Source organism: Asterias amurensis, chromosome 11 (assembly GCF_032118995.1).
Source record: "Asterias amurensis chromosome 11, ASM3211899v1".
Taxonomy (NCBI): domain Eukaryota; kingdom Metazoa; phylum Echinodermata; class Asteroidea; order Forcipulatida; family Asteriidae; genus Asterias; species Asterias amurensis.
In genome coordinates, this window is record NC_092658.1 from 9390114 (window position 1) to 9406271 (window position 16158).

General features: G+C 37.6%; 1 protein-coding gene across 6 annotated transcripts in view; it reads right to left on the reverse strand.

Moving 5' to 3' along the window:
• Positions 1–163: 163 nt before the first annotated feature.
• LOC139943798 (uncharacterized) overlaps positions 164–16158 on the reverse strand; it is a 79746-nt gene continuing 63751 nt past the window's right edge. For 2 of the 6 annotated variants that reach the window (XM_071940614.1, XM_071940615.1), the window contains 15 exons: positions 15406–15536; positions 14473–14546; positions 12842–12986; positions 11446–11526; positions 10574–10662; positions 10114–10162; positions 8852–8990; positions 8132–8349; positions 7624–7778; positions 6322–6410; positions 5373–5546; positions 4801–4891; positions 3937–4126; positions 3415–3613; positions 164–2758 (listed from right to left, as the gene is read on the reverse strand). In XM_071940614.1, coding sequence (XP_071796715.1) covers positions 2601–2758; positions 3415–3613; positions 3937–4126; positions 4801–4891; positions 5373–5546; positions 6322–6410; positions 7624–7778; positions 8132–8349; positions 8852–8990; positions 10114–10162; positions 10574–10662; positions 11446–11526; positions 12842–12986; positions 14473–14546; positions 15406–15525 — 1971 coding nt within the window. In that variant the 5' untranslated portion in view covers positions 15526–15536 and the 3' untranslated portion in view covers positions 164–2600. The other 4 variants (XM_071940616.1, XM_071940613.1, XM_071940612.1 and 1 more) reach the window with 4 other exon arrangements.

Genomic DNA, 16158 nt, shown 5'->3' on the forward strand with positions numbered 1-16158 from the left:
ATAATGGTGCACCCTGAAATTTCACACAAAATTTGTGTGAAAGCAAATACTATATGGAGGTTTTTGTCCCACATCTAAAACTGGAAACTTCCTCCATAAAAGTAATAAATGACAGTGCTATGCCTTTATTTATGCTATAAATACTTTATTACAATTCTCAGTTTGTCCATAAATACAAACAATATTTATACAAAAATAGTTATTTAGAAACAAATTAACAAAAAAAGAGGAAGACAGTTTGAACAAAAACATAACAAAATATTGGCAAAAATTGTAATAAAATTATAGATTAATTAAACAATTCATTTGCTTATTTATCAACAATCTTCGCTTTTTAAGGTGCAACCAATTCATCTAAATTATACATATTTCTGATGAGTTATGTTTAATATAACATTTCTTTTTAGAAATAATAATTTGTACATGATTTTAAAAGTGCCAAAAAATCATTAATCAGGTCCGATGTTTCAACCCTAGAGATTCTATTTTGAAAACTATTGTTAACTCTGACAAATCATTCAAATTGACTTTTGCTATATTGTAGTTTTTGTAGCGAGTTGTTGGCGGAGTGGGTCTACTTCACAGGACTCAAGCTCTGGTGTTGTCAGCAGCAGAGTGGGGTTCGAAACCGAGTCATGAAACTTTTGCCCTTGAGAAAAGCACTTAACCAGAATGTCTTCGTAAAAAGTTGTGAAGGTAGACCTACCAAGTCTCACGCATTAGGCATGAGACTCACGCATTTGGGCTCTGTCTCACGTTCACACGCACAGCAACCATTTTCTCACGCATTGGGGCCAAACTGGGAAAAAAAAAAAAAATTATTGTCATGCATTGCCAAATCGCGCTAGTGTGTAAAAAAAAAACCGCAATCTACAATGTTTGCACAATCTTCAGATTGCACGCAGTTTATCAGAATCATCATTTTTTTGTACAAACCTTGTACAAACAGGGGGGGGTTGTGCTTTGAAAAATGTCACGCATAGCTGGCCTCTGGACTTGGCATCTCTGTGAAGGTAATGCGTTATGCTCTACCAGCAAAGCACCTATGACTGAATGAAATAATGAAAACTTTGTATGATCCTGAATTTAGCTGCACCAATTAATTGACCTGCTACATATTTTTAGTGAGAGCCAACCAAGTAAAACTGTAATTAATACAAATAAAACCACTTAAAAACAAGCAATACATAAATTAGATAAACATAAGAATTTAAATGTTTGTCTCTAATTATAAACTTTTTGTTATGTACACTACAGTGATATTACTGTATAAAGAGTCAAATTAATTTGTTGTGACCCTTTCAATGCTTCCCTTGAACAAAATGTAAGACCAGAAGTAAATGAATAAAGCAGGGGAGAAACAACAGCTATACTGACTCACGCTTTGGAACTTTTTTACAAACAGCATAATTTGGTTATTTCATATGAGCTGATTGTAAAGTCATTATATACATGCTTCACCAATTTGTTTAACCCTCTAGTCCCTGCACCGCCAGAGTTTGCTGAAAAGGTAACTAGTTTTCAAGATTTTTGCAGTTAATTACTAGAATCGTGGTTCGAGTTTTAAAATAATATTATTTATGCAAAATTTGTGGCCTTCTTGTTAAAATTTGTTCAGGATTAATAAGCCCCTCCAGGGAACAATAAGTTAGTGCATCTCGTTAACGGCTTTCAGTAATTTGTATGGCGATTATTTTTTCTAGAAGGTTAAAATGAACACAATAGCTTTTCAAGGCTTCTTCTGGCTCAATGCTCATACTGATTAATTGCTGAGGCATTAGTTGTGCGCAATATCGGCATAATGAAAGACAATGTCATTTGTGTTGGGTAAGAGCTGGATTATTTCATTTTTACAAGTCAATTGTGAAGGGGAAGTTAATAATGATCAAACAATTAGTTGGATTGATTGATTGAGGCATTAAATGTGTGCAATATCGGCATAATGAAAGACAATGTCATTTGTGTTGGGTAAGAGCTGGATTATTTCATTTTTACAAGTCAACTGTGAAGGGGAAATTAATAATGATCAAACAATTAGATGGATTGATCGATGCGTTCGGATGAATATCAAATTTTATTTTGATGTTACTTTTTTTCTCAGACACAAGCTAGCGAGGTTTCCTCCTACCGCATAACACAGTGAAGCGCTTTAGGCAGTTGGGCGGTTTAGTGGCTAAAAGGTTAAGACCCCAAATAACTGTATTTAAAATAAAATTAAGTTAAATTGCATAGTTTAATTTAAGACTTTTTAAATACTTTTTAAAGATCAGCAGAAACCTTGATTATTTAAAATAGGAACACAAAAGTGATTGAGGATAAAAAGGGAGAAATGACAAATTAAAAGCTTTTTAAAACCTATTTAATGCTAGCCTGCAGTGGCTTGAACATGTTGTAGCCACATCCTTCGCAATTCGGCTTCTCAGCTGCAAGTAAGGATGATCAGCCTTCCAAATTTAGTATTGTTATTTCCAGTAGATACAAATTGTCATTGTTTCGGACAGGATCGACAAATGTAATAAATTGACAATTTTAAAAATAGTTACTTGAAGTCTGACCCTTGCAGAGTCTTTCTCAAATGCTAAAGGACCAAATAAAATTCATCAACTTTGGAGGACTGAGATGAGTTGAAATTCTAGAGAGATGTTACGCAATAAAAATGGAGCATCGGCAACGAAGTAAACATCAGAGGTATGTTCAGCACTATGGTCCCAAGCCTGGTTGACCTTGTGCAATGCTACAACTGCTGACCGCCAGATATCTGCATTTGAAAATGAAGAGAGAAAAAGGAAAATAATGAAAGAAGGAGGTAAAGTAACTGAACACCTTTGATAATTGTCAAAGACCAGTATTCGCTCTTGATGCATCCAAGCATATGCATCAAATAACAAACATGTGAAAATTTGGGCTCAATGGGTCATCAAATTTGCACAGGATTGTGTATTTGCAAAAGAATGAAAAGAAAAAACACCCTTGTAGCATTACTTTGTTTTCTAATTCATATTAAACCTCTTTCTCAAAAGCTACAGAGGGGGGCCATTTCTCGCAATGTTTTATACTATCAACAGCTCTCCACGATGATAGTAGAAAACATCCCTTGAAATATTTCTGTTTGAAATGTCATATTTAATGAGAAATAAATAATCTAATTCAGTGAGCGTTTTATTCATTTTTGTTTTGGCATTGCTGCAGTGCAAAATTCTAAATCGTTTTTTCACTGTTGGTCGTGACCCAGATGGCCGATCGATCTCAAACTTCTACAGGTTTGTCAGTTTATGTATATGGTGGATTACATAAAGTGCTTACACTGCCAACAATTGTTTTTGCTAGCAAAGCCAATTCTGTTATGTTCCTTTAAACTGTAACACAGCTCTCTATGTTAAAAAAAACCCAAAACATTTTCTTCCCCAAACTGACCTGATGTTTCTGCCATGATGTCACACACCTCAGAGTAATCACCATATCTAATGAATAATTCATGAGGGTCATGACCTCTAGGGTATTTCGATAGAACAGGTTCCCTTCTCACTGGTTCAGTTTTTCGAGACGATGAGGAGTAAACTTTCAGAGAAGAGAAACCTTGCCATTGGAGATTGTATTGAAATCGCAACAAACCCTGGAGAAACAAAGAATCTTCATAAGACCGAATCAAAAATAATGCTCCCTTTAAGTTTAAAATCTCGAGGTGAGACAACTAATTAAACAAGTTTCAAATTGCTTTGCATAAAAATAGTCTTAAAAAAAAAAAAAGTACACCATCAATATGCAAATCTCTTGAGGATAAATCTTTTTTGTGTTCTGTTCTGCTTAGAGAGGAGCCCTTTACAACCCCCCCCCAAAAAAACACAAAAGAAAGAAATAAAAAAAACAAAAGAAAAACCCCCACACCCTACACCCCAACAAACAAACAAACAAACAACCAAAATATAATTTATTCACCTTAAAGTTGTAGCTTCTCAGAGTTGCTGCTTTTGTTTCATTCACTGCTAGGTACAGGCCACTGGTGTTAGTGACCATATACGACCCTGCAACAATGTTTGGCTTGACCGTGGGATAAAGGTCATCACTGGGTAGATCAAAGGTCATGTTGGTCACTTTCAGCATGGAGATAAGCTGCTGTAAGTCTTTCCTGGTGATATAAATTAAGAATTAGACCCTGGCTAGTTCAATAAGGTCCAAACTATCGCACAGTCGAACCAGCAGGGTTGCCGTTGTACTTATTTTACAAATCCTAAAATGGGTTTCACTCCTCTTGAAAACACCCTGGGCCCAACAATTTAATGGAATTTTTCTGTGCTTATATCTACTCATAGCGTCACAAGCTTAGCAAGACACTGTAAGCACATAATTCTATGCTAAGCAGCACCATGACATTGGGCCCATCCAGGGTGTTACATGTCAGAAGATCTCTAGAATATCGACCTCACCACTAGAGATTTGGCTGTTTTTCTTCAGTTAATGATTAGCTCACATCCTTCAAAACAATGTTTGAGGTAGAGGGAGGTTCATGAAAAAACTTCTGGGGTCTGAGTTTAGGTCAAATAATAAATCACTGACAAAAAAAACATGAAATTACTGCTACAATTTCGTTGCTAGAATTACCCAATAGATGAGTTTTCCCATTCCAATGCAGAATTTAAGCTTCCTATAATAACTTATAAATGGCAGAAAACCGATCAAATTTTCCTGTTTAGTTTGCTTGAAACACAAGATTGTACATTGATTGCTTTATTAATGCCTTAAATTTTCTCCAGTAAAACCTACGATAGGTCCCAAGGCACGTGACAAATTTGACAAACTTACCTAACAGACTGTAAAGAAGAGGAAGCCATCGAGTACTTGTGGTTATTCAACAACAAAGCTGTCTTCTCTAGAACCATGATAACTGTTGTTACTGAAATTCAACAGCAAAAAAATAGTAAATGGCCTGACGTTTCAACCCTAGCAGAGTCGTTCTTGGAGGCTAAATGACAACACATGAACAGGTATCTAAGTGTAATGAGCGGTGAAGTGGAAATACATGAATTGAGTTAGAAAGCACACAGAAAAAAAAGCAAGGGGTAAACAATGATTATCAGTTTTGTTTTTTTAAATATTTGTTTATTCATGTAAAGGGATGATAGATTTATGGCTTTGGGAAGAGACCAATTCATGACCTATTGCTCAACAAACACACCAGGAGGCATCGTCATCCAGTACCACTAGCTTTTACAGCAGCCAGAGGCGCCCTTGCCTGCCTGCGGCTCAACCACATTATAGTTGCATCCTTCAGCGTACAGCTGCAAGAAACGATGATTATCCTCCCAAATTATAATTATTATAATCCCACCTGCGAAAATGTAACTTCCCCAGTGATTTGAATAGTCAAAGCATACCATTAAGCCCTGGAGTCCGTTGGTAGAATAACGCCTGGTTATAGAGACTAAACCAGCTGGCCGGTAAGGTCACTCCTGAGGGGTCATAGCTAATATTCTTCCATTTGGCCGACAGTGACAGGGTTCTGTGTAATGTGTCAAAGGTCCCATCAATGGGAAGAATTGGTGTCGCTTCTGTATTGAAAAAAAAACAGAAGGAGAAATAGTAAGAATAATTATCCTGTAGGAAACTAACTCCCGTTTCAGACAGAAGCTCCAAAGTCGGGTCGAACCAAATTCTGGATTAAGTACATGAAAAGTTTGACGTTTGAAACAGTTAGGAGCGGCTGGATGCGGTGGGTATGTTGAAAGATCGACTGTTGCAGTCTTTCTGAACCACTCTGGAGCGCCTTGGTTTCAGACATTGATCTTGTCATGAGCCGAGCCAATGTAATGTTATTTTAAGTTTACCTGTCTGAAACCCAAAACTTATTTGGGTTGACCTAGAGTTGCTCCTAATCTATATGGTTTGGCGGACTCTGCAGCGCCTGTCTAAAACGGGTGTGACCCTGTCAAACCTAACCTTGGTCAGGAGGTGGGTTGAAAGCTCTTGATCAATGTCAAAACTCCAACATGTGTCAGAAGCCGTAGTGTAAATTTTGATCCATTTGAGCATGCGCACTACAACCAAGAATCTTTTTAAAATGTGATTTTTTTACTGGCATGAAAAAATTGGGACTTATTGGGAAAGATGCTCATATAGAAACACTGGTGCGCATGTTTGCAGGGAAGTGACAGGGAGGTTGGGTCAATTGGAACAAGGTTGAGATATTTTTAAGCACGGTTGCTTTTGGGTTTGGGGAGATGCCCTAAAAGTTATCGTTGAGGCAGAAGTATAAGTATATGAGTGAGAAAGAAACAATTTTACCGACCAGAGTCTAGAGGAAGTAGAGAAACTGAAAGAGTTTACCTGGAAAGTCATTCATTGTTGGTAGAATGATAACGTCTGGAGAGGAGGGTAGACTGATGTAAAACTCCCACTGAGCTTCATAAGTATTCCTGCATTTGGGTTCAGAGAGGACAATGCATAATATGATATAGGACAGCCAGGGAAATATTGAATTGTAAGGGCCTTGTCACACGAGGCAACTTTCACAGGCAACTTGGAAGCAACCAATTGCAGTGCATGCTACAGTACCACTTTGGTAGCACAGGAGTCATTTTTCAAATATCGTCTTACGACCCACAAGAACAATCAGCGAACATTAAAATAAGTATGCCTTTTCTTCTTGGAGATTGTCTGGAACTGGTTCCCCATGAATTGCCTCGTGTGACATGGCTGTAAAAAATGCATTAAAAGTGTGTACATGAAATAACCTCCCCCTTGATCCCTTCCCATTCTTGAACATTTGAAGAAGAAAAAAAAGAAGAAAAACAAAATGTCTTTGTTGAGCATCACTTTGGATCAGGCGGGTTGGTCTATGAAAAGCGCTTGAAACCGTTTGTTATGAAATCGATATGGTTAGAAAGACGTTTTAAAAGTAGAATACAATGATCCACACAAACATGCCTTGAAATTGCATGGTTTTGCTTTAACTTTGCGAACTAACACGGTCGGCTGTTTTATAGAGTCAAAAACTTGACTCCACGAAATGGCGTACCGTGTTAGTTTACGACGTATGAGGAAAACCATGCAATTTCGAGGCATCTTTGTGTGGATTTTTACATTCTACTTTTAAAACATCTTTCTAACCATATGCATATTATAACACACGGTTTCAAACGCTTTTCATAAACCAACTCACCCAATCCAAGGCAACAATTCCCACAATTTTTTTCTTAGAATGAATTTTTACAGATGCTTCTGCTGTTGCAAAACAAAAAGATATAAACTTTCCTCTATGCCAAAGAGATTTCACAAAATGCATGCAACATGCAAAAAATTGACATGTACATGGTTGATAGGTGTGAGATAATATGGAGGTTTAGCTGCACGCTACTCAAGCAAAAAATGTGAACGTGAACGTAAGAAAACTTTTTTGTAAAAATCTTATGTTTTTAGCATACGTGAAGTTACCATTTCTCACGTAAGGTATGTGTACAGGAAGACGTCATACGTGAGCATGAAATAAGCCTAAAGTGGTGACGTCATCTAGAAACGACACAATTTTCTGACGTTAACGTTCACGTTTTTGCTAGCTTAACGTGCAGCTAAACCTCCTTAGGTTCGGTAATTACTCGGTCATGAAACCATACAGAAATAACAACGTGCCTTTGTTGAGTCTGGAGATCCAGTCTAGGAAGGTAGCGCAGACTCTTCCCCCATCCGGCACACCCTCTGTTGTCAAACCCTGGAGATATCGACCCACACCACATCACACACGAACCTCGTTTGACGCAATCACTGCCAAATATACTGAGATTTCTCTGCAGAACAAAAACACAGCATAACACATTTTGTTTTCATTGATAAAAACTTCAACAATTAACTGTATAATTAGCGGTATAATGTGACCTACCTTCACCTCATCGTGCACTTTTCAGGCTATTCTTTTAGTCACAATTTTGTTTTCTTTCTTTTTCTGAGGGCCCAAAAACTCAGACTTAAGTAGTATATTAAATCGTTAATTATTTTTAATTGTAATTATAAGTGAATTTAAATTAAATCGGTGTCGCAGTCAAGTCAACTTAAATTTTCATGGCTGAAGATTTGAAATAAAACAATAAAAATTAAACACTATATGGGTAAAGTTATGTAATCACACTCAAGTTTTATGTACCTGATACTCCACAGCATCTTCCAATGTTCCATAATAGTCCCACTCAGACATACCCGGTGGTGTTGGCTTTTCAATAAACGGCGCCCACCCAAAAGTACCGTTGAGCAGTCCACCCCACTCATCCCACAGTGTAGGGCTAGATGCAAAGTTCAGGTAGCTACCAATCCAAATAGGGGTGGACATGCCAGGAGGGAGGCTGAGGGGCATGGATAGTACAGCTGTGGAATGAAGGATGGCATCTTGAAACAATTCAATACAATCTCAACAATATGTGATAAACAATCTAAATGAGTCATTGGTCGGATATATCACTATTGCGACTGTGCCACGCTCATCATTTTGGTGGTCAATAGGTTTGTGTGTAAACGCCGTGTCGCCTAAAAATGCGCACTTCACTGAATAACGCACAGTCCGCATTGCCCACCAGTATGGCAGTTCCAAGATTTTCTGATGATGACGTCAGGTGAATTGGGTCAATAGATAAGCAAGCCAAAAAGGGTGAAATTTTCAAAAATATTTTTGGGGGTAAATTTAAATTGCCAACTATATCTTATTTTGTTTTGGCAAAATCGTTCCTGATAAATAACGTCAAAAGAGGTTATAATTAGCATTGAAAGAAAAATGTGCCAATGCATGTTCAATAAACAACTCAACTTAAACCTCCTTATTCTCCGTTTCATTCTCTTGTAAATTTATTTTAAACACATTCACTCATGTTACCTTGAAATTGTTTTGACATAAGACCGCCACCAAAGATGAATATGATGGGATGGTTGCCGTGGTACAGGGTGACATCGGGTCCCAGACTAAAAACAGTATCAACCAAGTACTGAAGGTTGCTGTGGAATGCCTGTATCACCTTCACATAAAGACAACGATAACAAAAAAGTGTTTTATTAGAGTGCATTGTTTAAAGGCAGTGGACACTATTGGTAATTACTCAAAATAATTATTAGCATAAAACATTTCTTAGTGACGAGTAATGGGGAGAGGTTGATGGTATAAAACATTGTGAGAAACGGCTCCCTCTGAAGTGCCACAGTTTTTGAGAAAGAAGTAGTTTTCCACGAATTTGATTTCGAGACCTCAGATTTAGAACTTGAGGTCTCGAAATCAACCATCTAAACGCACACAACTTCGTGTGACAAGGGTGTTTTTTTCTTTCAATATTATCTTGCAACTTCGATGACCGGTTGAGCTCAAATTTTCACAGGTTAGTTATTTTATGCATATGTTGAGATACACCAACTGTGAAGGCTAGTCTTTGACAATTACCAATAGTGTCCACTGCCTTTAAATGTACATGAGTCTTAAATAGCTAGTACATTTCAATTTACTACTCTGTAGTGGCCTAAAAGTGGTCGGTACTGCAGTTATCATAGCGGCAAGAAAATGTAATGTGTAAATGTACTACTTAAAAGAAATCCAGGAAATGTTTTGTTAAGAAAAGGGATTTGCCTTAGGTCTCCAGTCACTTTGTAGCTATAACATACTCTGTCTAAGCCACTAAGGCTTTGATATAAAGGCTAGTTTGTGTCAGGCTTACTTCGATAGCAAAAACAAATGGAGATTTTGAGGGTGTTTAGAAACCATTATTTTATTTGCTTTTTAGATGCAAATTTCTTTCTGGAGGATTGGTAGGGGTATGAAATTTATTATCGTGTGCTTTCAGATTGAAACTATACAATTTTTGTTGACAATTACTAATACAGTACTTTGTGATATACAGCTACCCCCATCACACCTAACTCGTACTCACTACGTTCTGAAAAATGTAGTCTTGTTTCAAGATGAAAGCAATGTGCCTGGCGAGGAGAGAGCGAGTGGGGGATCACGATAGCTGAGTGATAGTGTGAATAACAACGTCTTGCACCAAGACTACATATTTCAGAACGTAATGAAAACCAGTTTGGTGTGATGGGGGTATAAAAAGGGAACTACAGCATCTCTAGAGGTATGGGGGAGATTCTCTTCATAGTTACCTCTTCACTGGAGTTTTTATTCAGTTCAGAGGTCAGCCAGTGATCACACCTAAACATTCATAACAAAAACATAATAATCAAGATCTCATAGGATGATTACAGATTGGAAAATTTACATAAAATATCTTATATAATCCATAACAATGCAAAAACAAATGTTCTAATTGTCTATAGCAAATAATCAAGACAAAATCAAACATCTTGAATGAAATTGGGTTTCACATAGCCTGAGGTTTACATGGCAAATTTTCGATTTGAACTATTAAACAAGTCACTTGGTCGTGCATCCCACCAGAGTGATTTGCCTGTGGATTTATTCTCACAGAACTCGGGAAAGTACTGAGCATACAGTGCTTTATAGACATCGGTGTAAGGGTAAAAACAAAAATTATATTTTTGTCCCGGTGCAACACTAACATCCATCAAATCATGCCTTCACAAATAAGACCATAATTCTTACCAGTTGATTCCGATAGAAAATCCGCCATGTTTCTTGACAAGTCCAAGAAGTTGTTGAAGACCCACATTGCTGGAGTGAGTCTTGTACCCCTGAAAGAAGGACGAATACAATTTACATCTGAATTCAAATGACATTGTGAATGAAAGCAAATGACAGTAATTTCCAAAATTTAGATTAAGGGATAATTTATGTTCATCATGATGCTTATTTGGATTGCAGCAATCAAAAATAAGTACCAATGATGATTTGCTGTGTTATTTCCTCACTTTTGCAGTATTTCAAAAATAACGTGGATCACACCTCCTAAGATTGCATGTCTATCACTTGCATCATTTGGGGAGTCAATTCCTTTGTGCATAGTTTGGACTCCAGAATTGGCGGACAAGATAGGCGTGTGTAAGTAAACTGTGCCTTGCGCAAGGGGTCTATAAGGATTTGTTGCTGGTATGAACTAAATAATCAGTGAGTTTTTAGATGGACGTATGGTCATAGTTTTTTTTCCGTTTTTTTTGGTCAACGTAATGGCTATCTAGAGGCAAAACTCACCTATAAAAGTGTCAGCTTCTGAGAAAACTGCAAAAAACTCTTAAACTGTTTTCACAAAAATGTTGAATTCATCCTTTTTAAAGAAGGTGGTGTGGGTACCGACTAGCCGCAGCATTCACAAACGGACACCAACCCTCAGAAATCTGAGAACTGATTCACGCACTAATCCTTTCTCAGATTTAAATATTGTTTTTATTGATTTTGAATAAACCGGGGCATTTCAGCCTCAAAATAATGTTATTACCATTACCATAATATAAACAAGGAGCCCTACTGATAGAAATTACAAAAAAATTGTCAAGGTCAATACTAAACAATGACCCTACCTCTAGTTTGGAAAACATTCTTACCCACTCTAGGAGGAAACCATCAATGCCTGCCGTTTTGGCTTGTAGCAAAAGAAATTCCTTCAATTAAAATAAAAAACAGGATTGAAGACTGTACAAGTGAAAAATTCAAGGCAAAAAGTGTTAACAAACCCTATGCTAATTCAAGTATTTTATTTTCTTTCCTAAAGGCGATGCTAAAAACTGTCCATGCTTCTTACATGTCTTCATGTAGACTTGCGCCATGTTTTCATGAGTTGAGTTATAGTAAAGTTCATGTTCAAGTTATCGCTCCATTCTCTGCAAGTAATTACAAACCCTATGCTAATTCTTGAATTTTACATTTTCCTTAAGGTAACAATTGAGGGCGCTAGAAACTTTCCATGCTTGTTACATGTCTACATGTATTGTAGGCTTGCGCCATGTTTTCATGAGTTAAAATAAAGTTCACGTTCAAGTTACGCTCCAGTCTCTACAAGTTTTTCCTTACAACTACTACAAAGTGTTTCCACCATCAATTCTACTAAAGACATTTTCAAACACCTTTAAACCAAATTTCCTGCCATACTCCCTTGATAAAAATGTTGAAATCTTTGTGAGAACTAATGCCCGAAATTTCACAAAGGCAAGGCTTGATCATTGACTTGGTGCCCAACTCATCATGATAATACAAAGGAAACTGTCTCACCCTACTAATAATCAGGCAGCCTGAAAATTACAGGGAAAATATTTTGTTATGTTGAAGAACAACATATTGGGTTGAATGTCTCAATTCCTTAACGTGACTGGGCAACAGAGGGCACCATCACTTTTGCCCAATTTGACTGTTGCGTGATTGCGCGCCGCGATTCTGTGAGACCAGGCGTGTGATGACAAACTTTGGAGGTACATGTACCTGCACAACATTTTTATAATTAGTGAAACTGATCAAGGAACTTGAGTATTCATAAACCAAGTGAACAAGTTGCAAACAAGCAATTATTTGGCCACAAAGGGCGATTCAAAAAGATTTGTTTACTGGCTCTTTCAAGGACATTGGTAAAGCGTGGGGATCGCAAACAAAACCTGTATCATGAACTTCATCGATATATGTACCTGCATGGAATTGTCGTCAAATTGCGCAATCTTTGGAAGAGACAATCTTGAATATATGTAGAATCCTACTAAGTGAACAAAGTGTGCAGACTTTTCCCTCTCGTCACAGTTTAACTAACAATGCTGTGATGATGATTGTGCCCATATAACATGTGTAAGTGTACTATGCCTTTCCTATTCCTGCCAATAGGTGGCGCTCTAATGAGGCATTTCAACTCAATATGAACTGTAAAGGTTCACCACAACATCTCATTTTAAAACTGATTTATATCAAAACCTGCCGTGAGTTTTTGATAATTACCTGGTACAGTGGATTGAGATCTGAGGTAAGTCCCATGTGAGGATAAACAGTAGACGCAATGTCAATATGATGACTGCCATTACTGGTCAGTAGGTCAGCATTGTAGATAAACCTGGTCTGAGAAGCATGGCTCTCCAATGCAGTCCTACAATGATACGATGAAATCAACAGTCAGAGTGGAAAATCCACATCCCTTAAACAAATAAACATCTGACCAAACAGAGTTGATAGACACCTTTTTGACCAATCACAGTAGAATATCCACAGCTGACCAAACAACAATTGACCAATCAAAGAGGGTTGTCAACAACTGTTAAACATACAGTAGACGAATCAAAGCTGATGGACATCATTTGAACAATCAGAGTGGACAGTGCACACCTGTTAACCTCACATTTGACCAATCAGAAAGGGTTGTCAACAACTGATAAACACATAAGACCAATCACAGTGGATATTCCTAGACTAATTGATATCATTTTGACCAATCAGAGTGGACAGTGGGCAGCTGATAAACAAACATTTGACCAATCTGGGAGGAAGGACCACAAGCTGACAAACAACATTTGACCAATCAGAGAGGGTTGCCAACAACTGATAGACACACATTAGACCAATCACAGTGGATATTCCCTAGACTAATTGATATCATTTTGACCAATCAGAGTGGACAGTGGGCAGCTGATAAACATACATTAGACCAATCTGGGAGGATGGACCACAAGCTGTCAAACAACATTTGACCAATCAGAAAGGGTTGGCAACAACTGATAGACACACATTAGACCAATCATAGTGAATATTCCTAGGCTAATTGATAAAATTTTGACCAATCAGAGTGGACAGTGGGCAACTGATAAACAAACATTAGACCAATCTGGGAGGATGGACCACAAGCTGTCAAACAAAATTTGACCAATCAGAAAGGGCTGCCAACAGCTGATAGACACACATTAAACCAATCACAGTGGATGATGAAAAATATTTGACCAATCAGAGTGGACAGTGCACATCTGATAAACTCACATTCTACCAATCAAAGAGGAAGGTTTACAGCTGACAACAAAACAACGTTTGACCAATCACAGAGATAATAGATATTAAATTTGCATCGAGGATAAAGAAAATTAATTTTGGTTTTTACCCATATACCGGTGTGTGTTAGCACTGTATACTCAGTACTTTCCCCGAGTCCTGTGAAAAAATCACAGAGAATTGTCCTCAGTTGATGAACAACATTTGACCAGTAGGATTTGAAACTTTGCATGGTGGAAATACGATATAGAACGGTTTGCGGTAACACCATGTAATGACTATCTCTAATGAGTTGGGGTGGTTCTGAAAAGAACCATGGGTTTCAACTCGACGTTTCGATCAGTATAACCTACCCCAATTCATTAGAGATAGTCATTACATGGTGTTACCGCAAACCATTCTATATAACATTTGACCAATTAGGGAGGACAGTCCTGAGCAAGAACATTTAACCAATCAAAGAGGGCAACAAAAGTTGACTCCTTCTCACATGTATCCATTCTTAATGCACACGCAGTACACACAAACTAATACCAAACAAAAAGAACCATAGTTGTCAAAGTCAGATGGTGTGAATTTTATAGACAGCATCTTACCCATGGTATGACCACAGCCCAAAACTCCCATCATGTACTCTGGTGAGCTTATTGCTTGTCAAGTCAGCCAATACCTGAGACAATCAAGGTAGAGAAAAAGATGACAAGGCTTTAATTCAGGAAGAGCAGGGTCAAACTTGTCTATGACGTATCGAGTTCTAATTAATATTAATTGATTTTGGGGGTTGAACAAAGAATTGATTAGAGGGGGTTGAACAAGACTAGAGTGTGATTCGAACCAACGACATCCGGATTAACGTGCCGGCGCTCTACCAACTGAGCTATCAAGCCCTATATTGGCAGTGTCCCTATTTTGTCAATACTTTTGTTCAGGGGTGCCAGACAGAAGCAATAGAACCAGTAACTGCCGTGTAGCCAGGGATTACACCCAAATTGCGATACAACCTGGGAAACGGCAGCCAGGGGATCACCTTAAGGGGATGCAACTTTTTTTTCCAGATGCACAAGGGAAACTGACGGGGTAAATATTAATATTAATCGATACCTGAAATAAATGGTTGCATCCCCTCAAAGTTGTTTCCAAAATGTAGGTGTGTTCCCCGATTATACAGCAGTTTTACGTTGACTGGCTGCTGACTGGCACACTTTCTGTCTTGACAAAGATAATGACAAGACAGAAATGGACCGCAATCACCGTGACTTAATCTGGAAATCACAGGTTCAAATCCTGTTCCAGTCAATTTTTCTTTGTACACCTCAAAATTGAAATAATTTATAACCCAGTCAGTTTACCTTGTGCTTTATTCCTGGAGTTCTAACTTGTGTTCCTCTTCTCTGGCAGCTTTTTGGGTAAAATAATCTTCCACAGAAAATCTGGGGAGAACTTTTTGTGATGTTTTTGTCTGAATTTGAGTTCAACTTTGCGACCAATAAAAACCCAAAATATGAATTAATAATCCAATCGTAACCAACCTTCCTGCCTTGATTCAGCCTGTTTCCAGAACTTGTCTTTACACAGGAGAAGACTGGTGAGAACAGGTAAACTGATAGTACGAGGCTGAACAGCAGTGATGGAGTGCAAACGGTAGACATCTTAACAAGATCTGTAAAGAAAACTCAACAGTAAAAGCAATTACATGAATGATGTTTAACTTTTCATGGAGTGACTGTGAGCTTTTTACCCGTCACTTACCATTAGAAACTGTTATCAACATGGTTCAATTTCATTGAGCTACTTGAAAGCAGAAATTATTGCTTAAAAAATTTCTGCTTAGCAGAAATTAGCAGGATACCAGTCACAAACTCTGCAAGTGACATGGTAGTTTGGCTGGTAACCATAGTCTGGTAAGCATAATTTGATTGTGCTCATCAGCTACTTTTTGTGCTTAAGCTGATATGATATTGGGGCAACTTCTCATTCCTCCTCTTTTTGACAACAACTATCGTTGTTACACTGGGAGATCTAGAAAGTATGTAAATAAAGCTTGACATGAAGTATTAAGCTCACTGTTGACTTTTTATGATAACGTACAACACAGGTACATGAAAAATTAATATGCACACAATATATATTGTACACATTCAAAAGATTATCAATCGGTCGCGCAATGTACACATTCATATAATGTATACAAGTTCAATGACATAACCTAAGGATGGGAATTTCCAGTTATGAGAAATAAAATGAAATGACGTGAGTTATTTATTTATACCGGCCAATCAAAT